This window comes from Polychytrium aggregatum, assembly GCF_025602895.1.
Source record: "Polychytrium aggregatum strain JEL109 chromosome Unknown BJ171scaffold_18, whole genome shotgun sequence".
Lineage (NCBI taxonomy): Eukaryota > Fungi > Chytridiomycota > Chytridiomycetes > Polychytriales > Polychytrium > Polychytrium aggregatum.
Window position 1 is genome coordinate 207,149 of NW_026516220.1, and position 16,732 is coordinate 223,880.

At 59.7% G+C, this 16,732-nt stretch overlaps 7 protein-coding genes across 7 annotated transcripts; 6 read left to right on the plus strand and 1 right to left on the minus strand.

The window, feature by feature from the left end:
* Positions 1–521: 521 nt before the first annotated feature.
* Positions 522–2,970, plus strand: BJ171DRAFT_504725 (uncharacterized protein). Its single transcript, XM_053110963.1, has one exon. It carries the CDS (start codon positions 927–929, stop codon positions 2,709–2,711), a length of 1,785 nt encoding a protein of 594 aa, XP_052966655.1. The 5' UTR covers positions 522–926; the 3' UTR covers positions 2,712–2,970.
* A 300-nt stretch (positions 2,971–3,270) lies between these two features.
* On the plus strand, positions 3,271–6,504 carry BJ171DRAFT_459167 (hexokinase-domain-containing protein). The gene is made up of 6 exons (XM_053108402.1): positions 3,271–4,225; positions 4,564–4,667; positions 4,968–5,413; positions 5,588–5,753; positions 5,957–6,092; positions 6,209–6,504. Exons 1-6 carry the CDS (start codon positions 3,616–3,618, stop codon positions 6,259–6,261), a joined length of 1,515 nt encoding a protein of 504 aa, XP_052966656.1. The 5' UTR covers positions 3,271–3,615; the 3' UTR covers positions 6,262–6,504.
* Positions 6,490–7,054, plus strand: BJ171DRAFT_504732 (uncharacterized protein). The gene has a single exon (XM_053110964.1). It carries the CDS (start codon positions 6,522–6,524, stop codon positions 6,942–6,944), a length of 423 nt encoding a protein of 140 aa, XP_052966657.1. The 5' UTR covers positions 6,490–6,521; the 3' UTR covers positions 6,945–7,054.
* Positions 7,055–7,209: 155 nt separating this feature from the next.
* BJ171DRAFT_474817 (uncharacterized protein) lies at positions 7,210–8,050 on the plus strand (the record flags this gene model as incomplete). Its single annotated transcript, XM_053108761.1, has 2 exons — positions 7,210–7,383; positions 7,670–8,050. The coding sequence occupies 2 exons, from the start codon at positions 7,210–7,212 to the stop codon at positions 8,048–8,050; spliced, it is 555 nt and encodes a 184-aa protein (XP_052966658.1).
* A 719-nt stretch (positions 8,051–8,769) lies between these two features.
* BJ171DRAFT_504736 (uncharacterized protein) lies at positions 8,770–9,204 on the plus strand. The gene has a single exon (XM_053110965.1). The coding sequence runs from the start codon at positions 8,828–8,830 to the stop codon at positions 9,140–9,142; it is 315 nt and encodes a 104-aa protein (XP_052966659.1). The 5' UTR covers positions 8,770–8,827; the 3' UTR covers positions 9,143–9,204.
* BJ171DRAFT_98144 (uncharacterized protein) lies at positions 9,055–10,506 on the minus strand. The gene has a single exon (XM_053116018.1). The coding sequence runs from the start codon at positions 10,320–10,322 to the stop codon at positions 9,150–9,152; it is 1,173 nt and encodes a 390-aa protein (XP_052966660.1). The 5' UTR covers positions 10,323–10,506; the 3' UTR covers positions 9,055–9,149.
* Positions 10,507–11,607: 1,101 nt separating this feature from the next.
* On the plus strand, positions 11,608–16,554 carry BJ171DRAFT_581732 (mitochondrial small ribosomal subunit Rsm22-domain-containing protein; the record flags this gene model as incomplete). The annotated part of the gene is made up of 12 exons (XM_053114119.1): positions 11,608–11,728; positions 11,842–12,272; positions 13,071–13,161; positions 13,288–13,728; positions 13,902–14,006; positions 14,168–14,363; positions 14,658–14,749; positions 14,889–14,962; positions 15,057–15,374; positions 15,582–15,665; positions 15,845–15,965; positions 16,085–16,554. The coding sequence occupies 12 exons, from the start codon at positions 11,608–11,610 to the stop codon at positions 16,552–16,554; spliced, it is 2,544 nt and encodes an 847-aa protein (XP_052966661.1).
* Positions 16,555–16,732: the final 178 nt, after the last annotated feature.

Below are 16,732 nucleotides of genomic sequence, written 5' to 3' on the forward strand. Positions count from 1 at the left end.
TGGCCATAGCCGGACAAGACAGGCGTGTCCGCTGCGATGCGGTGCAGCTCGGGGTGTCATGTTCGTCGATACATCGTTTCATGGCCAGTGTCGAGCTTTGTCACTTGCTGCCTGCGACTGGCCTCTGGACCTGAGTGTACATCTGCCCGTTGCCACGATGCCTTGTCCCCCATGCGGATCGCTTTCTCTCATTCTCGCCCACTCCCGGCGATCGCAGGGAGCTTGTCAGCCGAGGCGTCATGCGGCGATAGGCCTGGCGGCGGCGTTGCTGCTGCACCATGTTGAAGGAAAAAAATGGGACACATCGTCTCACTCAGACAAACACGGCGTATTCGGATCATATCACGCACACGGCCGCAGGAAAAGCCAGCACGACAAAGCAGCAGGACGGAATCGGCAGATGCAGGCGGGGCGGGCGCTGGCTTGCGGGTCGGTTGGGCCTTGCCGTTGGCTGGGCTGGCGTCCGACGCCTTGGCCCCGTTGCCACCGCATGGTGTCGCGACAGAGCTTGAACCCCGTTGGATGTTCCCACAGATCTTGCATCGACACTTTCCTCCGGCTGGCAGGTCGCTGCTGTGGGGGGGGGGCTGCATTCCTTGCCTGTGTTGCTGCCGGGCTGCCGAGGCTGGGTCTTGCTTGCCCGAAAGGCCCTCCCGTCTGCTCTTGACCGGCTCTCACCGACATCTCCCCTCGGCCTGCGTCCTGTCCTGCTTGCCCGGGTGGCCGTTCTTCCAGTCTGCCCCTGGCTCCTGTCTCCACTTGGTGTGGGAGTCGATACGTCATCGCCAGCCCAGCACAGCTGTCTTCCTGAACATTGTCCTTGATCCATTCATCGCTCTGATCCATTCCTCGTCCTCGATCCATTCGCCACCGTCGACCCACCATCGACCCACCATCGAATCATTCACCACAGCCATCCGTCGCCCATGCGTCCCCTCCCCGCCTGCTCCATCATCTGCGCCCTCGTCTCGGCCGTAATCGCAGAATTCCATGGTCGACCCAGCCCGTCTCCTGGAGCCGAGGTGCCTGCATCCTCCATTCAACCAAGCCCGGTCGTTGCAGCCGAGACATCGGCATCCCATTCCCCAGTTGCGGCCGCGACCACATCCGAGGCATCGGCCTCTTCCGAGTCGTCCGGGTTCTCCCTGCCGCTCTCTGTCATTGTGGTTCTGGCGGTACTGGGAGCGACACTGCTGGTGATCGGCACCCGCTCGCTGATCTACTACGTCTACAAGCCCGTCGTAATCGAGGACCCCGACGACCGACCGAGGCCCAGCACCAGACCCCGTCCTGCATCCGGAGCCAGACCGGGAGACCGACCGCCGCTGGACCATCTCCCGCCCGAGAACGTCTTCAAATCACCCAAGGGCCCAGACACCACTCTCTCGCGCCGCTCGAGCACCCGATCGGAGGTGCTCGTCCACCAGGGTGTCGGCCACAGGATCCTCGCTGTTGCCCCCGGATCGCCGTATTCGGCCGAAACCCAGCTCTCCTTTGGCTCCGAGTCGACCCTGACCTCCGCCAGCGACCGACCCCATCTCTCGCCCAAGGCCGACCTTTCGGCATTCGTCATCCGCAAGCCGCCCGTCACCATCAGCCAAAAGCTCTTTGGCACCCGCAACCCGCCCACCCTCGACCGCAGCGGCCAGTATCCGGCCTTGGCCTCGTCCTCACCCCCGCTCGATCCGTACCAAGCCATGGAGTCTGGTGCTGTCCGCAACCCTCCCCTGTCGACGTTTTCGGATCACATTTATTCGGTCTACGCCAACCAGCCCGGCACCAAGTCCAGCGGCTATGCCCCCGACTTTCGCACCTTTGCCACCGTCCACGACCGGGTCAGCTCCATCGATCGCACCAGCACCATCAAGACCGTCAAGACCCTCAGCACCGAAACCACCCGCCACTCGAGCATCTACATCTACCCGACCATCACCCAGGCCGACCGACGCGAGGGCGGGTTCGACACCGTCAAAACCACGGATCTGCTGGGCCTCTACCAGTCCATGCCGAACCCAAATCGCTCCAACATACCGATCCGCCTCGAGTCCATCGCCGAAACGTCGGCTCCTCTGAATGAGGCGACAACGCCCCAGGCCGAGCAGTACATGCCTATGCCCATGCCCATGCCCTTGTCCCGACAGCCATTGCCACAGCCACTGCAACAGACTGCATCGCCCAGGCAGCAGTATCCGTCGCCGGGACAGCAATCCGGCTTGCCGCCACTTCCGTCGCCATCGTACCAGCGTGCCTTTCCTGATGCAGAGCCCATGACCCCAGAAGAGCGCTCGATGCCCCCACGCGATCCCCCCATGATCCCGATCGACATGGCCCTCACAGATCGGCCTGTGCCCGAGTCACTACTGCTGTCCCGGCTCCAGCCCCAGCCCCGGACAGATCTGGATCCAGAAGAGACACAGATCAAGGACGACGACGCACAGCGCCAGGGTAGCCGGCGACAGCGCCCGCCGCGGTCGACAGCACCCCGACGACTGAACTCGCGCAACCGGGCGGTCCCGTACCGCAAACGCACCTCCGACTCTGATAATGCCCAGCCATCCCCGGAGCTGCCGACCGATGCCGGCAAGAGCCACCGCACTGCACTCCAGATCGAGATCCCACCAAAGTCATACCCTTCTGCTTTCTATTCCCGGACCTCCGCCACCTCACCGATCCCCGTGATCCGACTGCATCCATCCGAGACGTACCAGTAACAAACTCGTGTGCCGGTCGATGGTGAATTTGGGTTGTCGCTTTGCGTCCTGCAGCGCAAGGCACGGCCCTTGCACCGTTGCCTGCCAGCCGGGCTTCTGTTCCACCTGCAGCCATCCAAGCGATGGAAGCGGGCGGCAAGCAGACGAGTGCTCTGCTATCTTGCTTCTGTCCCCTCCCATACATGTCTACGATCGCCACCACCACCGCCTCTATCACTGCTCTGCTTGTAATATAACTACTGGCGATGAAGCGTTGCAATACGGTGACCAACCACATGCCGTGGGGATGAGATGCGCAACACGGGTGTCCAAGAATGTCTTGCTCGGGGCGATATGCAGAGTACTTGCACCCCTCCGATGAGCTCGAGCCTCGACAGGACAGTCACCGTATCGACCTCGATGCCCACATGCATCTCATCGACCCCCCCCCATCTGCCCCTTCAGCCCCGTCCGCCCATCTGGATGCAAAATCCGTCGCCAGCAGATCGCCCCGCACGCGTTGTGTGTTGTGCTGGCGCCCAATCAAGCCCTTGCCTGCAATCTGCTCCGCCCAGCCCGCCCGCTCGTTTGGTCTTTGCCGCCAGATCTCACCCGTGCTGGATTGCTCTTGCTCTTGCCCTGCTCTGCTGCTCTGCTGCCTGGCACGCCCGGCCATAGATAGATCGGTCTCGTAGAGCACTCCTCTCCATCTGCATCTGTGTGTACGCATCCTACTCAACCAATTCACTCCCCTCGCGAACACCCCATCGCCCCTCCGCCCCATCGCGACTGCATTTCCCTCTCCTCTCCCTCCCCCGGCATCCGCATAGCATCGCGCTAAAGTAGCAGATCCACTTGATCGCCGCCCTTCTCTTGCTCCACGCTATTCTTGCATCCTCGCATCCTCGCATCCTCGCCCGCAATCATGTCCAACGCGAACTCGCTCAACTTCAACTTTGCCGTCGGTATCTTGAGCGGCATCGCCATCTCGGCGTCGGTCCAGTATGTCGTGAGCGTCGCCCTCGGCGCCAAGTACGGCTCGACGGTCGGCAGCCGCAGCCTCTCGGTGGTCTCGGGCGGCGCCGGCACCAACAAGAGTGTCGAAGAGACCTTTGCCAAGCTCTCCAAAGAGTTCACCGTGCCGGCCTCGAAGCTGCAGGAGATGGTCCGCCACTTTATCTCGGAGGTGAAAAAGTCGCTGGTGACGGACGGGCAGTCGTCGCTGCTGATGATCCCGACCCACGTCGTCTCGCGGCCCACCGGCAAGGAGCTGGGCTCGTACCTGGCCCTCGACATGGGCGGCACCAACTTTAGGGTCTGCGAGGTGACTCTCGAGGGCCGCGGCCGAGTCCGCATGCGCCAGAAAAAGTATACCATCTCGGACTCGCTCAAGAACGGCCCGGGCAACGAGCTCTTTGACTTTTTCGCCGACGCCGTCGTCAAGTTCCTGCAGGAGGCCGATGCCGACATTTCCCACCACCGCAAGCTCGGCTTTACCTTTTCCTTTGCCGTCGACCAGACCTCGATCAACCGCGGTGAGTTGCCGTCTGTGCGAGCGGAGCGGTTGGTTGGGTGGTTGGGTGGTGCTTGAGTGGATGGGCGAGGGGCGGATGGGTGCGAAGCTGATATGAGCTCTGGGATCTCCCGCGGTGATGATGATGGCTCCTGCTCGCCTTCTCTCTGCCCTCTGGTCGCGACTCGGCTGCAGCATCCGTTCTCTGGCACGATCTTCATCCAGAGAGATAACATTGGCCGGTGGCGCAACACGGGACCGTGGAAATGCAGCGGCCGGGGGACGATGCCTGAGAATCAACATGCGCTGACCCAGTATCGTCATGCCGTGGTGGGAACTGACGCTGGTGTTCGCTTACAGGTACGCTGATGCTCTGGACCAAGGGCTTTACCTGCCCCGGTGTCATCGGCAACGATGTTGTGCAGCTGCTCCAGGAGGCGTTCACCCGCAAGGCAAGTTTGGGTGTGGGGTGCCGAGATACGACCCGGGCGGTTCAGTCGCTGACGACATTGGCGACGGCAACGATCATAGTCCGAGCACACGGATAGATGCTCGTGCGTTTCGAGCCGAGGGCTTGAGATCTGCGGACATTGGTGGGGATTGGATCTGAGCACCATCGTCAGCGCGATATTGGATCCGATTGAATGTGAATATCACCGCTGGTGGGCGATCAGATCCGAGGATCAGATCGCGGCTGTCGTGGCAATGCCGAAGGACATGTTCTGACCCCTCCTGATCTACCCCCCCCCATTTCCGCACATCAGAACCTCAACATCACTGTCAGCGCCCTCGTCAACGATACGGCAGGCACCCTTGCTGCCCACGCCTACACCGATCCCCAGACCCTGATCGGCGTCATCCTCGGCACTGGTACCAACGCCGCCTACGTTGAGAACGTCCACAACGTCAAAAAGTACAAGGGCCCCATCAGCGAGACCTCGAAGGAGATGATCATGAACACCGAGTGGGGCGGCTACGATGAGGAGAGCGTGCTGCCGTTCACCAAGTACGACGTCATGGTCGATCGCCAGTCGGCCAACCCCAACAGCCAGCGTCTCGAGAAGATGATCTCGGGCATGTACCTTGGCGAGGTGACTCGCCTGGTGATCATGGAGCTGATCTCGACCGGCGAGCTGTTCTCGGGCCGCTCGTCGGCCCAGATCCAGAAGCAGTACAGCTTTGAGACCGCCTTTATGTCTCGTATCGAGCGGTAAGCGACAACGGGTGTGTGAGTCGCCTTGGGCAACCGAATACTGGCTGGGCATGATTGTCGAGGCAGAGACCAAAGGGGAGCGATCGGCATTGCCGGGCTCGATCATATGTTTGTAGTTTCGCCTTGCCATTCCCACCCAATCTGACACATTCCTGTCCTCTTCCTTGATAGTGACCATACCCTCGAGCTCTCGGACACCAAGGCCGTCATCGAGGATCTTTTGGGTGTCAAGCCCACCACTCTGGATGACCGCCGCATCGTCAAGCGCATCTGCGAGCTGATCGGCACTCGTTCGGCGCGGCTATCTGCGGCTCTGATTGCTGGTCTTGTCACCAAGGTACGCATGCTGCCCTCATGTGCTTGGGCGATGGTGCTCACGATCTCATGATCTGGCCTGGATGCACTCTGTCGACCACTTTCGCAAGGGAGAACCGCTGCTTCCCACCGTACTCAGCGGCCACGGATAGTGACCATGGACAACGCTCTCCGTGCGATGGCTCGTTTCGTCTGATGTCGTTGCCCTCTGTTTTTGGGTTCCAGATCAACAAGCTCGACGGATGCACTGTCGCCATCGATGGCTCTCTCTTTGAGCACTACCCGCACTACGCCAACCGCATGCGTGACACTCTGCGTGAGCTCCTCGGTCTCACCGCCGAGAACATCATCCTCGACCAAGGTAAGCTGAGATGCACGGAGGGCGAAAGGAGGCATCCTCGGGTGGGTCCAGCACGCGAGGACAAACGGTGGAGCCAACGAGATGCACTGACGATTTCCTGTTGCTCCGCTGCAAAGCCCGTGATGGTTCTGGCCAAGGTGCTGCACTCATCGCCGCTCTCCACGGTTAAGCGGACCCGGCAGTGGGTGGAGGGGCTCGATGGGCAGGACACGAACTCTTGTAGTCTGCTTGCCTCTGTCTCTCAGCCTCAGCCATGTTCCGGCAATTTCTTCTTTTTCTCCATTTCTTTGCATCAAAGTGGACAGCCCCAAAGCAGAGATGTGCGACGATGCAGATCAAACTCTTGGGATTCCGGAGAGAGTGTTGGCACCGACCCACACCAACGAAATACAAAAAATTGCTTTGCGGCTGACGCGACCGGGGTGTGGGATGCTGATGCTGATGCTGGTGCCGCTGTTGTGGGTGCTGGCGTTTGGACAGAAAAATTCTGCGGCCGCCACGATCTCTGCCACAAGCTGCCACGATGCCTGCCACGTTTTTGGTCCCTTGGACGGCGTGGCCGACAAATTGGGCGACAAATCGGCCGCTGGGCCCCGGTCGGCTGGGATGCGCGAGTCAGCCTGGATGGGAATGCGCAATGGGAGCCTGTTGCTGGACTCGTTGGCAAACAGACGACGGATGCAAGGACGGGCAATAGCGTCGATGCACATGAGCATCGACATGGACATGGGCAATGGACACGGGCATGGATATCGACATCGACATGAGCATCGACATGTGCAGGAGCACGGCTCGATAGGCAGGGAGCCGAACGATTGCGAATCGGCAGCCACTGACCAAGGGCCGGGGTGATCACCGTCAGATCGGCCTGAGGACGAACAATCATCGCCAGGAGGCCGCGACGGAGCAAACGACATCACCAGGCAGCGCCAGGAGGACAACGACCTGCAAGGATCCGTCTGTCGCGGCTTGTGCGAGGCAGCAGCACCACTGGGCGACATTCGGGTGACCACGCCCTTGATGCAACAGGGGCGCCAGCAGCACACCCACCCGCGGGCACGCACCAACCAGCACGCCGGGCCTGCACGCGGGGGGCCAGAGTTGCTTGGGTGGCGACATGCCTGGTGGGTTTGCGTGCGCCTGTGCTGCATGGGCGGGGCCTGTGCTGCTGTGTGTTGGGTGTGCAGGCGGCTGGGCCTGGAGGGGAAAGGTGCGAAGGGCAAAGGGACGCAACAAGCGCAGCACCAGCATGTTGCACGGGGTGCAAGCAGACGAGGGGGAAGGCTGCAGCGTGTGTGGACAGGACGGAGCAAGGGGTGTCGCAGGACCGGCCCCGGCTCAGCGCATGCCCAGCAACCACACAGCTGCAGACCGAGTGGCATGCGCCGGGCTGGTCCCATGGCCGACGACGACGTTCCAAACCCAGAGGGAGGCAACAAGGGGAGGGGCGAGCGAGCATATCGCCGATGGCCTTCTGGCAGCCGCCACACAGCCCGTGCAGAGGGACTCCAGGGCAGAGAGAGCTGCATAGGAGGGATGCTGCGATGGGAATTGCAGGAGACGCCGCTGGACTGCAGCATGAGCCGAGCCAAGCGCAGCAGAACAGAAAAGCGCGGGCCAATGTCATGGGACTCATGGAGGACACCGACCAATCACAGCGGCGAGAACGCGTGTTGGGGCACAGCGGCACAGCGACAGAAACAACGTGGGCAGTGGCCGCTGAACCGCAGAGCGTGGCGACCAACAGCGAACAGTGCCGCGACCAACAGCACAGCAGCAACAGTGACGGCGGCGGGACGCGCTGGGGCCATGTTGCACAGAGAATGCCGATTGCGCAGAGAGCAAACATGGGCAGCAAGCACATGGGAGATGCGATACAGCTGGCAGCACCACAGGACAACGGCACAGCACAACCACAGCGCCGCAGCACAGCACGACCGCACGACAACACAGCATGACGCACAGACACTCGCTCGCTCGGCTGCACAGCGCCGGCGCGGCACAGTCCCATTGCCGACAAGGCCTCTCCCCCCCCCGCGCCGCTGGTGAGCTTGCTGAGCGGCCTATCCTTTTCGCGTCCAAACAAACGCCAGCAGCAATGCCCACAGCCGCAAACAAACGGGGGACGGGCGAGCTGGCGCGCACCGTGTGGGTGGAGCCCCGCCAATCGGCCGACGCGCCGCTCCAACAAGGCCGCCGCCACAGCCACGCGTCTTGTCCCACGGCGACTGCCATTCCCGGCGCGGCGCCCGCCCACTCCCGCACTGCGCAAGGCCGCCGGCGCAGCACGTGTCCCTGCGACGCGCGTCGGCCGTGTCACCCTCGGGCGCGTTGTCTGCGTGTTTATGGCATGGCGCGCGCGTCGGCGTGTACACCGCAGAACACAGGCTTTCCCGTCTGCGCCGGTGCGCACCCACACGCGGCCTGTCTGCCCCCCCTTTCGTGTTTGGCCCTTTGGCCTCCTTGCCTCTCCCCCCCGCCTTGGCCGCCAGCCGAGTATATAGCCCGGCCGTTCGTGGGCGGGCATCTTCAGGAGCTCTTTTCTGTTTCTCTGCTGCTTCACCTCGCCCGAGCATAGTCCTCCGCATTTCTTTACCCCCCACCAGTCTCATAGAAAAATCCCTAAAAGAAATGTCTCTTAGAACTGCTGCTGTGGTCGCTGCCCTCGCCCTCGGCGTTCTCGCCGATCCCGCCTACGTGGTAACGTATCGGTCCTGTCTCTCGTCTTGCGGTTCATGTGGCAGTCGTCGCTGGCTTTGCTTCTGGCTTCTGGCTCTAGCTCGTGGCTCCTGGCTCGTGGCTCCTGGCTCGCAGAAGGAATGCCCTCGGGGAGCCCGCGATGCTTTCGGCAACCTCTCTGCGACATGTCACGGACGGCTTCGCCCCTCGGATTCTTCAGCCAGACACTGCGTCCCCCTGGCTTGGTTGGGCTGGTCTTGGTCTCGGGACAAAGCCCTCTCTTTCCATCATTGGGACGACACCTTCAGCACCCTCAGCCAGCGAGCGAGCGAGTCTTTCGAGCAACCCCCTTGCAGGAACACCCGGCGTAGCACACCGCTAACCTGACCTGCGTTTCCTGTCCATCTCCAGCCCCCCATCTACTCTGCCCTCCCCTCTTCCTCGGCTGCTCCCGTCGCCACCTCCACCCCCGTCCTCCCCGTCTACGGCACTCCCTCGGCCACCTCCTCCGTCAAGGCTACCGTCACTGCCACCCCTACCCCTACTCCCACCGACGACTGCGAGGAGTCTGCCACCTCGTCTGTCAAGGCCACCGCCGTCACCACCCCCACCCCCACCGATGACTGCGAGGACGAGACCGCCACTTCCTCCGTCAAGGCCACCGCTACCGCCACTCCCACCCCCGAGGACGACTGCGACGAGGATGTCCCTGAGGATGACTGCGAGGACGACGAGCCCGATGTCGACTGCGAGGACGAAGACTATGTCGACAACTGCGAGGAAGTTCCCGAGGACGAAGTCTGCGAGGATGCCCCCACCCCCAGCTCCTCTGTCAAGGCTACTGCCACCGCCACTCCCACCCCCACTCCCACCGATGACTGCGAGGAGGAGACTGCTACTTCCTCTGTCAAGGCCACCGCTACCGCTACTCCCACCCCTACTGACGACTGCGAGGAGGAGACCGCCACCTCTTCCGTCAAGGCCACCGCCGTTTCCACCCCTGTCTACGGCACCCCCTCGATCTCCTCCTCCATCAAGGCCACCGTCACCGCCACCCCCACTTCCACCGTTCCCTCGTACGGCACTGTCTCCTCTTCCATCAAGGCCACCGTCACCGCTACCCCCACTCCCACTCCCACTGATGACTGCGAGGATGAGACCGCCACCTCGTCTGTCAAGGCCACCGCCACTGCTCTCCCCACCCCTACTCCTACCGACGACTGCGAGGAGGAGGAGCCCACCCCCACCGACGACTGCGAGGACGAGACCGCCACTTCCTCCGTCAAGGCCACTGCTACCGCCACCCCCACTGACGACTGCGACGAAGAGTCTGCCACCTCGTCCGTCAAGGCTACCGCTACCTCCGTTGCCTCGGTCCCCAGCTACCAGTCCTCCTCGGCCTCGGCCGCCCCCACCGCCACTGGATACGCTGCCAAGCAACTCAACGCCCAGAGCGCTGCCTCGGTGAACTCTGCTTCCGTCATGGCTGTTGCTGCTGCTGTTGTCCTGACTGTCGCTAACCTCCTCTAAATAAAGAGCAAGAACAAACATGTGCGTTGATATTCATATTTATTTTTTGATTTTGTTGAAATATATTTTTGGTTGATTTCATAGCCGAAGACAAAGTATATGTGGATGTTGATATTTGCACATTTTGTTTCTTTCTCTTGCTCTCTGAGGTTGCGACGCTTTCTAATCGAATTCCTCTACTTCTTTTCCTTTCCTTCCCCCACCGTCACCCGCCACTCTCTCGCTCCCGGCTCCTGATCTGATCTTGTATCCGTCTGCACGATCGTTTGCTCTCTCTTTCCCCCTCCCCTGCCTTCACTTGTCCTGTGCGTCTTTCTTTTCTTCTCGTTACAATACGTTAGTGATTGTTTCCTTCTCTTTGCTGCGCTTAGACCTACACTGACATGATTTACATAAAAACATTGATCTGTAACTTTTGAAATCTCCTTCTCTTCCCCCCGTCTTGGCGCAGCGACTTTGTAAACTCCCCCTCTCCTCCTCGGACTCTAATTTCTCGAGCCGGCAAGCCCCCCTTCCCCTTCGCACAGCAGCTTGTGTCTCCCGCTTGCTCGCTCGCTTGCTTGCTCCCTTGCCTGCTCATGTTTGGCTCCGTCAGGGTCTCTTAGTCAGTCATGCCGCTTTGTTTTCATGTCATTGATCCCCATTGTAGGTCTTGCCTCTTCTTACTCTTACCCCCCCCCTTCTATCGCTTGAGCCTTCCTTTGAAATGTTCTCTTCCTGCCGACCCGAATCCGAGCCCAAACCCGAACCCGAATCCGAACCCGACCGACCATGTCCCCTCCTCCGCTATTGTTTGCGCTTCGTGTCTGCAGTTCTATAATTCCCACGGCTCTTGTAACCCCCTCTCCCTCTTCCCCTTTCCGAAAGACGCTTCTATGAAAAACTACTACAGGACCTCAATTTGTTTCCGTCATCTGAGTGCGTCTCGTGTTGTGTCCCCTGATCTGGGTTGCCTCTCGCGCTGGTGCCGCCTTTTTGCTCCTGTTTGTTCGCTCTGCTTTCTGCTGGTCATCCAATCCAAGTCCAATATTTCGCTTCTGCTCCATTTCGTGCATGCGTGCTTCCCAATGGGTGAGGGTGGGAGCCATCGGATCCATCTGGGAGAATGTGGGCAACTCCGAAGGGTCTTGCCGCTGCTGCTGGCCCGCCGTCGCTGCTGTCTCGCCGTCGCTGCTGTCTCGCCGTGAGACACGGCGGTCGCTTTGCTGCTTGCCTCAACCGCCGTCGCGACCATCCAGAGTACTTCAACCTCGTGCAGCAACCGCCGTCCTGCTGCTTCCCACAGCCGCGTTCGCTCCCCTGCAAAATGAATCTCGTTCAGCTCGTCTCTGCCGTCTTGGCCTGCCTCTCGCTTGTCCAGGCTCGGCCATGCACGCTTTCCCAGCTCACAGGCAGCAACGGCAACTTTGCCATCACCGGAGGCCCAGGTCGGCTTCGAGTTCCATGATATACACATGGGGTCTCGTATCCTTGCTCGTCTGCAGGCACAGCTTGAAATCACCCCGTCGTTCTGACCGACCTCCCTGCACTCACCCCACAGACCTCAGCACTCCCATCCAGACCGGGACGACCCAGATCATCTCCTTCAACTGGGCCGTGGGCTGTCCTGTGAAAGCCATCAACAGCATCCTGGTCATTCCCGCCTCGCAGGCCGCGGCCAACGGAACCACCCTCGATACGACGCCATCATCCGTTTCGTTTGGCCGTGGACTCACCCACGACCTGGCTGCCTTCCTCAGCACCAGCATTCCCGCAACTGTTCCCAGCGGCCGATACACCTTCCGGGCGATTCTGAGCACCACCACAGGTCCCTGCTCCATCGACAGCACCCCGTTTCAGGTCCTGTCGGTGAGCCTGCCTGGCCCGCTGCCGACCGGCCCTGTGCCCGATCCCAACAGCATCAACTGCCCCGAAAACGCAGATGACCACAATCCGTCTCCCGGGTCTCCCTGCAGCTACAAGGGCATCGTGGTCTGCAGCCCAAGCCACCCAAACCAGTTCTACATATGCAACCAGGACTCGCATGGTTGTCCGGTGTTTACCACACCCTTTTCATGCGGTGTCGGGCTTGAGTGTTCTGCCGATTCCGGGCCTGTCGGCTGCCAATGATGGGCCCGCATCGGCCGCATACAGCGTTCCCAAAACGAAATGAGACACCTCCGTTTTGAGCAAGGATGGTTGTTGGTACCTGAATACACACACCCGCTCATGAAGTCAAGGCAAGGCTTATGCATCCAGTCCCAGGAGACAGCGGTTTGCTCGGTACCTTGAGCAGTGCAGGTCGATTGTGGCGACTGGAGAGCGACCCAATGACTTCACTTGAAGGCTGCCGAGGTGATCTGTTCTATTTACTAGGCTCTGTTGGGTCCATGCCATCTCATGCGGGATAGGGAGGGTGTTCCATTTGCTCATGTGTGCACTGTAGACCTGACCATCCGCTGCCATCGTATCGTCGATCGCCGCGAACAGCACCCTCTCCGTCGTCCTGGTACCAGATCGCAGCAGACGAAACAGCAGCACGCGGGGCACTCATGTCGCTCCATGAGCGCAGCCACGACCACAGAGAAGAAAAAAATTCTCGCTGCTCGTCACAGTCTCCCCTCCCTCCATCGTCGTGGATTCCAACGAGCTCTTTCGCCGCCCGACCGTGCAAACTCAACAGCCGCAGTGTTCTGTCTCGCTTCGAATCAGATCCTGCTCCTCGTCTCCCTCTCTCATTGTCTGGAAACAAGCTGTCCCCCAACCGAGCCGCTTCGAATCGTCTCGCAGATCCCCGTCAACACCATGTCGCTTCGGATGCTCCAAGCAAATCTGAGGCTGCCCAGCGCCTTCATCACGACCCGCCCTCTGGCAGCTGCTGGTACACCTCTGTGGTCGTGCCCCAGTCCGTCGTCGCTCAATCGGGTCCAGAGCCTCCGTCCATACACAACTCTCGGCCGAGGACGGTCGGGTCGCAGCCGGAGGAGCGCCGTCGCTCCTGTCCCAGCAGCGACCGCTGGCTTCGATCTGCACGAGATCCCAGCCGACTTGGCCGCCAGCCAGCCCGGATCATCGCATCGCATCAAGGAAGACTGGTCTAAGAAAATCCTCGCCGAAGCAGTCGAGCTCGACCCCAGCGATGCCCATCCTGCTTCGGGCAATGTCTCCGCGCCAATACCATCCAAGCGAGCATCATCGTCATCATCGCCTGCAGCATCCACGAGACGCCCTGCTGGATCGCTCGAGAGTGAGGATCCCCTATCCGAGGACCAAAAGTACGACTTTGAGGTCGTCGATTTCGACAAATGGACCGAGACTCAGGCGCAAGCCAAAGCTGAGCACATCCCGCATGCCCGCCAAAGTCCAGAAGGTTTGTTCGGCACAAACCGCATCGGCCAGATCCGTATTCCCAAAGAGTTGACGGACGGCATCAACAGCTTGATCCAAGGTAACCATTTTCAGTTGCATCGCTCTCGGATTAATGGACCCAATTGGCACAGATCGTGAAGAGCAGCATGACAACGACGACAACATCGACGATCATTATGATGGTGGTGGATGCGAGTGGACAATCCTGATACCGCCCCCCCCCGTTATTCCATCGCGCTCTCATGATTGCAGATCAGAATCGCAAGCTTCTCAAGGAGGACGCCTACCGCATCTTTGATGCCCTGCGCTCCACGGGCAAGCTCGAGCACAATATGCTTCCCAAGAGTTCTTCCAAGCGTACGTAGCCCGTCGGATGCGGCTTGTCTGCCCACAGCACCCCCCCCCAGCTTCCTGCAAGATGTGTCTCCTGATTCACTTTCGTCACTTTCCATTCACACCGCGATCAATGCAATTCCGTTGTCCACGGGTCCTGCTGTCGCCGATCTGCCCCGCTCCAGACCGCAAGAACGAGCGAATCCCCGAGCCACACATCCTCGAATACGGCTATCGGGAATCGCTCGCCTATGCTGCCGTGCGGCTTCCGCTCAGCTACGCCTCCACCGTCGCCGTCCTGAGCGAGCTCAAGAAGCGCCTGCCTGACTTTGAGCCTCGCTCTGTGCTTGACTTTGGTACAGGTCCTGGCTCGGCTCTGTGGTTTGTATCGAATGCATTCGGCAGCGGTGTGGCGTCGCATCTTTTATTGGCGTCAAATGATGGTGATGATTGATGGGCGGCATCGGCTTGCTTTGAGTATTCGCAGCTTTGTGCCCTCCATGTTCGCTTACCCTGGTTGTGTGTGTGTGTGTGTGTGTGTGTGTGTGTGTGTGTGTGTGTGTGTGTGTGTGTGTGTGTGTGTGTGTGTGTGTGTGTGTGTGTGTGTGTGTGTGTGTGTATCTTCGTTGGCCATCGCTTATACCGTCGACATGTGCCTTCTCTGGTACTGGATAGGGCAACCCGATATGTCTGGCCAAGCACCAAGATCAATGCCCTCGGTGTCGATGTCTCCGAACCCATGCTCCAGACAGCCACGCAGCTCGGAGGTGAGTGCGCACCTATGTTCAAAGGACTATTTTTGGGAAGATTCTCCCTTCCCATACTCCATATCACGTCCTTGGGTCCCACCGCCGAATCATGCTTACTTGATTCGCTCTTGTGTTTATCATACGATTTTCCATCAAGGGTACCTCCAGGAACACATCGACAACTGGTTCTCGTCCCTCAACTTTCGACGATACCTGTCCTTCCGGAAATCGGTAGGGCACATTCGTCGTGGTTGCTTCCGAGCGGATTGGCGCTGGTCACATCCTCACCTCTCACCTCTCGCCTCTCACCTCTCACCTTATCCAGGAAGAGAAGCATGATATGGTCATTGCCGCATTCGCCCTGAGCGACCTGCCGACCGATGCCATCCGCCAGAGTACCCTGCAGAATCTATGGAGTCAAACCGGCGATATCCTCGTCCTCATCGATCGGGGTATACCTGCTGGTGCCGAGTTGATTGCAAAAGCGCGGCAGTATATCCTTGACCTCGAAAACGATGCCTTCGTCGCGGATCAAGACGATATGGACGAGGCAGAGCTTCCCGAGGACGAAGCCGAGTTCGAGTTTCTGGAAGAGGAAAACGGCGAGTCTAAAGAACGCACCGGGGCGTTTGTGGTTGCCCCTGTAAGTTATGCCATTGAAGTATCGGGTCAGGGTAAGGGGGATTAGACACTAGCCGTGCTATAGCACCGCCGAGCTACCCCTCCCATGATGATCGCTTATCGCCGCTCCTTAGTACTTTGCTTCTATCAAGCTTGGTCTCGTCGCAAGTCTCCAAGTAAACGATGTACTTACCATCTTCCTTGGCATATCGTCTCCATCGGCTTATAGTGTCCTCACGACCATAGCTGCCCGATGCTGGAGCAAAAGTCCTGGTGCCATTTCTCGCAGAGTTTGCAGCGAACCCGTCTGATGGTAAGGGCGTATGAGCAACTCCGGTGGTGTCGGTGCCCTGATGTCGATGCCACATCGCGATCTCGCGATTTCGTGTCTCCCCATCACCTCTCTTGCCATATCGCCGAGCTACACTTGTTGTCTGGCTCATGGAGCACTCATGCATTTTGACATATTCACTCCATCTTTCCGCCCGCCAGCTCTCCATCAAAGACGGGAAAATGGGACAGGAGGATATCAAGTACTCGTATGTTGTCATCCGGAGAGGAAAGCGGCCAGTCTCCCCAACTTTGGCAGGTCATTCTCCTGAACCCCACAGTGGTAAGTATTCCCCTCCCACCTCCACCTAATGTGTCTCGATTGCTCCGCTGCCTGGTGCAGTGTCCATATCTACCGCCAATTCACCGTGTTTCCTTCGTTGCGCCCTATCCCACGTCCAGGCAAACCCAGCGCTGCTCCGGATCTCGCCGCAGCTTCCTTCCACTGGCCCAGGCTTGTTGCTCCGCCCATGAAGCGCGATGGACATGTTGTTCTTGACACCTGTGGTGTCTCCGGGGCTCTCGAGCGGTTTGTCATCGGCAAGTCCAAGGGCAAACTCACCTACTACGACGCCCGCAAGTCTCACTGGGGCGACCTGTGGCCCCACAAGCCGACAAGCAAGGTGGTCACTCGTTTGCCCAAGCTCGACGCCCAGCTCTCTGGCCAAGCAAGCAATGCCGATGGCGTGAATGACGAGTCGGATGGGTCTGACGACAGGATCGTGGACATTGCCCGTGAATTCGAGGCCGATTTCAATGAGCCTGCGGGAATCAGCCGGACGCTGCTCAAGAATGACAGCTACTATATGGTCATGAAGGGCGACGAAAAGATCCGCGGCGATATGAAGCACAAGCCAAAGCCCAAGAAATAGAGCCTCGTCGCTTGCGGCGTGTCCTGCATCAACCCATAGAGATGCACTCGAGGAGCACATGATGCGCAGGAAAATACAGGCTGACGGATTGTCCCCACTCAAATACCACCATTGACCGACCTTCATCGGGGTCGCGGTGATGGTGACGAGTCCGTGGCTTCTCACCGACGAACCACTC